This window comes from Mytilus californianus, unplaced genomic scaffold (assembly GCF_021869535.1).
Source record: "Mytilus californianus isolate M0D057914Y unplaced genomic scaffold, xbMytCali1.0.p SCAF_1, whole genome shotgun sequence".
Classification (NCBI taxonomy): domain Eukaryota; kingdom Metazoa; phylum Mollusca; class Bivalvia; order Mytilida; family Mytilidae; genus Mytilus; species Mytilus californianus.
The window spans coordinates 130,140,621-130,146,982 of NW_026262581.1; the positions used below are offsets into that span (position 1 = coordinate 130,140,621).

Genomic DNA, 6,362 nt, shown 5'->3' on the forward strand with positions numbered 1-6,362 from the left:
ATTTGAAGTTTATAATATACTAATAGACTCTGTAAAATTCAAATTCCAGTCGAATTTGACAACTTTTAGCTTTTGAAATGTGCGGAAAATGCATTTGCGCTGAAGCAAAATGACCATCACTTTTCTTTCGATACATTTCAATTCATATAGTCAAATTTTAGAGTATCTTACTAGTAATAGAAAAAACCAAGAAACTCTACCAATGAAATAATTGATTGGAATTAAAAAAAAAAAATACATATTCAGAAAAAGATTATGCTCTATTTCAAAATCATTCTACGCAGGTAAATTGTAAAAAGTTTAAACTGTATAAAGTAAATAATATAACGATATGTTATAGTTGATTGAGTTTGAAACTGTGAATGTAAACTTAGTAAACAGCACTTCAGGCATAATGATGCAGTAAGTATGGTATATTGATTTTTTATTAAATATTGAAGACAATTCATTTAAAAGTACATGCATATATCAACTTTCGCTTTAATTGTAGTTTTCTATGCATTTAATGTGCCATGCAATCAAAATATTATTGTATTCAAAACTCTCAATACACATATTTGTATATTAATAGTATATAGACATGCATGTAGCAACAAACTAATGTAAAGTGAACAAATCACTGCATTGTACATGTGTTTTCTCTCGGAGCAGGCATAAAACTGTCTTTTGTTTCTGTAAAAATGTGGTTTAATTGACTTTATCAGTTTCAAAAGTCAATAAAACAGCCTTACATTTACCTCATCCTAAGACAGTAAATGTATAAAATTAGCACAGTGTTTCAAAGCAATAGATATTCTTCAGGGCCCCCAAGGAAAAAACTGAAAGGGCGGATGTCTGCGACAGCTGTAAGAAGAAAAAAGAAATAACATCACACTGTGATGTCTGCAAACAGTCCTATTGTGAAATTTGTACTCAGAAACATAATACAAACGGGGCAACTAAAGAACATCTCCAAGCTTCCTCTGGTGGGACAACAATTCAGGAGAGTTATAATGAACAATGTCGAAATGTACGTATAATAACACGAATATAAAAATAAGGTGATGTGGTAGTCCAGATGACGTGACTGTACGCAACTACAGATCACCGTATGGCCTTCAACAATGAAAACCCCGTACCTTATAGTCAACTATGTATATAACTGGCACAAAAATGACAATTTGTAAACAATTCAAACAAGAAAAAACAACGATCTGATTTATTTACAAAACAAAAAACGAAAAATAAATATGATATACAGCAACAAACGACAAGAACTGAATTACAGACTCCTGAGTTAAAGAATGTGGTGGCGTTTACCAGGTTTTGAGTGCTCAACCCCAACCTTTCCTATGACAAGTGTTAAATGAAACAGTAAAAAAAATGGTTTGACTCAACATATGACAAGAAGCACAAAAAGAACTAACATAAAAACAAAAGACACAAAGTACCGATCTAAGAATACTCGCAATTACAGAAAGCTAATTCAAAAGCCAACGACACATACATGTAATTCATAAATCATGTTCTCCCAGAATATAGTATTAATAAGTAAACGTCCAATGGATTTAATGTTTTAGGGTTGTTGCTTTTACAGCATTACGAACTTTGGTGGAAGCAGACATATATTTCGGCAAATAATTAAAACAACATTTTATAAATTCCATGCGTCCGAAGCGCTTTTCTGAATTTATCTTCGTCATGAACACTCAAAGCTGAATATTTGAAAATCAAGGATGTATAAGAACCGAAACAGTTGAAGAGCTATATGATCAAAAAGGACATATAAATAATAGACAAATTCATCTAATGTCAACTCTACCTGAGGGTTTTGAAACCTTAGTTTCGTAATAATTTCTAAATTTTAAACGGACAATTTAAGAAAGATTTGTTAAAAATCATTTCAGTCACGAAGTATGGACTACTGAGCTGATGTTACCCTCGGGGACTGATAGTCCACCAGCAGTGTAATCGACCCAGTGCTGTAAAAAATAAAAAAACAAAGTTCATGCGTCGGAAAAGCTTTTCTGGATTTACCTTCATCAGGAACGCAAATAGCCGAATATTTGAAAACCAAGGATGTATGAGAACCGTAACAGAAGAGCTATATGACCAAAAAGGACCTAAAAATGTCTCGATGCATTTACATCATTTCTCATTACGAAGTTCGATGCAGCGGATGCACATTTTGACAAATATCTCGATGCTAAAATATCGAGAAACCTAAACTTGAAAACAATGAGGGAGCTAAAGCAACAGGATAAATCAAAAACATAGATTGAAGTCAGGATATGATATTAGAACTTTGCATAGAGGTGATGGTCGGAGTGTCTCATATTTTGAGAAGCGTTTTGATTGCAATGCACTATTGTTTGAGTTTTAATTACTCTCCTTATTGTCCATTTGAGGTACGAGGAGAATATCGGGCAACACATCACAAACACACACCAACCACCGTTCCAGGGGATGATAAGGGAGCAGCCTGTACTTTAGGTATGGTTATTCTACCAGATGGTCGTCTGGTTGTCATTGACAATCGACATAAAAGTCTTAAACTTTTCAATTCAGATCGTTACACGTATGCGTTTAGAAGGAATTTCACTCACGAACCAAGAGGAATAGCAGCCATTTCTGGTAAAGAGATAGCCATTACATTTGCTGACAAACATGTCGTAAGGATGTTCCTTGTACAGCAAGGAAGTTTTGAGGATACCGGAAAATTTAAATTAGAAGAAAAGCCATTTAGTATTTCATACAGTGAAGGTAACGAAAAAAGCTTGGCAATTGAAGTCGGAGAGGGAAAATATGGAGCAATAATAATCACTAATTTGTCCGGAGTTGTACTTAAAGAAATCTCTGGATATACCAGACGCTTTGGAATATTTACTGGAAATACCATTCGATTGGTACATGATCAAGGTAAACAACTGCTTTATATCGCAGATCTTACAAAGGACTGTGTCAATTGCGTGGATTATGATGGAGCCATTGTGTGGAAGGTGCGAGTAAAATCCCCTAGAGGAATTCACCACCATGGCAACACTTTGTTTATAGCTAGTAAATCTAAAAACGAAATATATCAAATGAAAACAGAACTCGGAGCAGATGAACTCCCAATTGTGTATCTTCTTCTGGACAGCGAGGATGGCATCATCGAACCAAGATTTCTGTCCTACAATGCACAGGCTAAAAGACTCGCTGTCGAAGTAGCTGGAAACCTCATTCAAACGTACAACTGTTCAAATCGTAATTAATACGTTGTCGAACAACAATCGAACTGTAGTGTTTTGTACTTCCTATTTATTACAGTAGAAACAGCATTTCGTAGCATTGATCCAGTTTTCCGTTTCTGCTTAAACTTAGTATGACGCTTCAATGTAGATCATTCCTGCTTACATTGTGTTTTCACCTGGGAGAGTGGGGGTATCGATTCAGTTATCAACAATTTAACACGGGAATAAGTTTTTCTTTTCGCATCAATTTGATGTGTGCACAAAACTTCTATGGGCGTTAACAAGATTTTATTTTTTAATTAGATCTTGTTAACCCCTTCGAGTTATGAAAATGGGATAAAAAGAATAAAAAAGACAACAAACTGAGATCCTCTATACAACTCGGAATTTCTTTAATTTGAACTTGTGTTGTTATCCGGACTGTTAACCCTATACTGGAAAGCAAGCGACAAAAATAGTCAAATGGACATTTGCATATAGGAATATTACGTCAGAAGTTCCGTAATAAAACTTTTAACCATAAGAGTTGCAATGACGAAATTAAAAATGGTCATCATTTCTAAATTCCAAGAAGCATTTAAACATTAATTAAAAAAATAATGCTGATTCGACCCTACCCATAATCATATTGCAATATTACGTACGGTCTTACGATATAAGTTTAAGCAAAGAGTAGATCACAAGAGGATTCATGACTGTTGCTGGATAGAGTAAAAAATCATTGGTTTCCCGTAAAATAAATCTGGAAACTAGATATTGTACTGACACAATATCTTAAAAAGCATAACTTTGTCGCCATCTTTGCAACTTAAGTGTTCAAAATATAAATAAATACATAACGTAAATAAAGCATTACCCATATTCTGCCTGAAACGGCAGACAAACTGTCGTTCGGAAGTACCTCTTCGTAATATGTCTCATCAGAAATTTAAGATTGAAAAATGAAAACAAATCAAAATGATGACCGTGGGCATGACTCCTTAGTCTGCTTTTACCCGAAAAACATGGATGAAATTGCAACAGTATGAAATGTCTGCCTTAAATACTTTTTGAACCGATAATAGTCTTGAAAATGTTAAATTTCAAAGTGAAGGAAGCATTTCCAATTACAGAAGATAAGCAACAAAAAGCAGTTCCTGCTGAACGAGACATTAAAACGATAAACAGATATTTGAATAGACGAAACATACCTTTGTTTATTACTCCAAATACTCAATTTTACAGTTATTGCCATCACCATCTCATTCTCAGTAACCCCCGAATAAAAACTCATGACAAAATTATCATAATTACAATATGGCACTGGCTACGATTAATTAAAGTACTGAACATCGGATGACCGCAAGTTCTGGTGGATGGTGGATGGTCACAAGCACTTGTCTCAGAAAAAAATCACATCTCTATACCTGAAAGTTAGGTTAAGGTAGATAGATATATTTTTTCTGAGACAAGTTTTTGTGTGAATGATGAATAAACGACAGGGAATTCAACCTCACCGTAATAACTATTATATTGTAGTGATACAAGTGTGGACACAGATGAATGTGGATAGTATGTTTGGATGTTTGATATGACAAAAGGAGTTCTATGTTTTTCCTATATGTTGTTATTAACTGTGTTGAACGATGACAACCAACCTGAGCATGAGGAGTGTTGTTTATTTAATATTTAGATTTTATGTTCAAGACGGACATGGAAGAGACACTAATTGCATTAATTACCAAATGATTATGATAGAATATTTTCCACATCTTTGATTTTGGATACATTTTGTATCTAGGAGAGCAACACATAATAGGTTCATTTTTTCATGTGATTTTTTTTTAAATGGGAGATGATATCTGAGAACATGATATCAGGTGGCTGTAATTCAGTGGTTGTCGTTTGTCTATGTGTTACATAATATTTGTTTTTTGTTTATTCTGTGTACATAAATAACATAAATGACTATGTGTTATGGGCTTTGCTCATTGTTGAAGGCTGTACGGTGACCCGTAGTTGTTAATTTCTGTGTCATTTTGGTCTGTTGTGGAGAATTGTCTCATTGGCAATCATACCACATCTTTTTTATATGTATTTGCTCACTGGATTGCAAGTATCATTAGTAAAATATTTTGTTAAAATGTCGAAATTGTTTCTCAGATTAGAAGACTTTTATTGGTTTTTAGTAATGACCATGCCTGACATGATGCTTGGGGCTAGAAGAGCTAGAAAGTAAACTTCTGTGTTGTTTTTTATCAATTCTTTGATAACATCTCCTCCAAAGCTGGCCGAAGCAAAAAAAAGTTTTGACCAATATGAAAATGATATCAACAAAAAAACCTTTGTGAGCATGCTTCAAAGACTCATAACTGCTCCAAAAGTAATCTGATAGAATTTCAAGCATGTCAAGTGGGTATTATGAAAATCTACTTAATATATCTAAATATCAAAAAAGTTATAGTATTCAATATGAAAAAGGTATTGCAAAATTATTCTCTTTTCAATTTTTTTTGTTATATGGATACAAATATAAGTGATACCAATACAGTATTTGTTGTGGTATGAAAGTGTAGTAATTAACATTTACTGTAACAATGTTAATTCACACAAATTAAGAAATAAACAAATGAATGATAAATGTTGAACATGTACAATGAAATATAGTTTTAGAAATCAATTAGGCCAGATAGGCCTTATAAATTTTGCCCTTTTTTTTTAACATACTGAATGACCATTTACACTCAGGACCAAGTCATCAGTAGGCAGTACAGATGTATTAAAACAACCTAGCATCATATTGCTAGTAGCGAGTGTAGCATTGTCCGGTAAATTTGTTCTTTTTTTTAAATTTGGTTAATGGACAAAAAATGTTTGGTTCAAATCATAATAAAATGCTTTTATCTCCTTATTACTTACATTGTACATAGAATGGATACTACCCTGACAAATCCTTGTACATGAGAGTTGTCTGTCAAATCTTTATTTCACAAAGAATGAATTGCATAACAATGAACTGAGCTCAAAGCAAAGCACTTTAATAATACACTTAGCCAAAGAGCTCAATCCAGTGATATACTTTGTACTACAGGTCCTTCATGAACATCCTATCCACCAAAACCATATCTCACAAACATGCCATACTACATGGTTGGATCAGAGGTCCTGAAA

The 6,362-nt window shown here is 33.5% G+C and overlaps 1 protein-coding gene across 1 annotated transcript; it reads left to right on the top strand.

Annotated features, from left to right (window-relative positions):
* Positions 1-346: 346 nt before the first annotated feature.
* LOC127713893 (uncharacterized) lies at positions 347-4,576 on the top strand. Its single transcript, XM_052219856.1, has 3 exons — positions 347-402; positions 802-1,009; positions 2,388-4,576. The coding sequence occupies exons 1-3, from the start codon at positions 395-397 to the stop codon at positions 3,231-3,233; spliced, it is 1,062 nt and encodes a 353-aa protein (XP_052075816.1). The 5' UTR covers positions 347-394; the 3' UTR covers positions 3,234-4,576.
* Positions 4,577-6,362: the final 1,786 nt, after the last annotated feature.

Bases quoted from the DNA above. Each gene is read 5' to 3' on its own strand.
- LOC127713893 (XM_052219856.1), top strand. The intron at 1,010-2,387 runs GTACGTATAATA...TGTCCATTTGAG, and splicing joins ATAATGAACAATGTCGAAAT to GTACGAGGAGAATATCGGGC.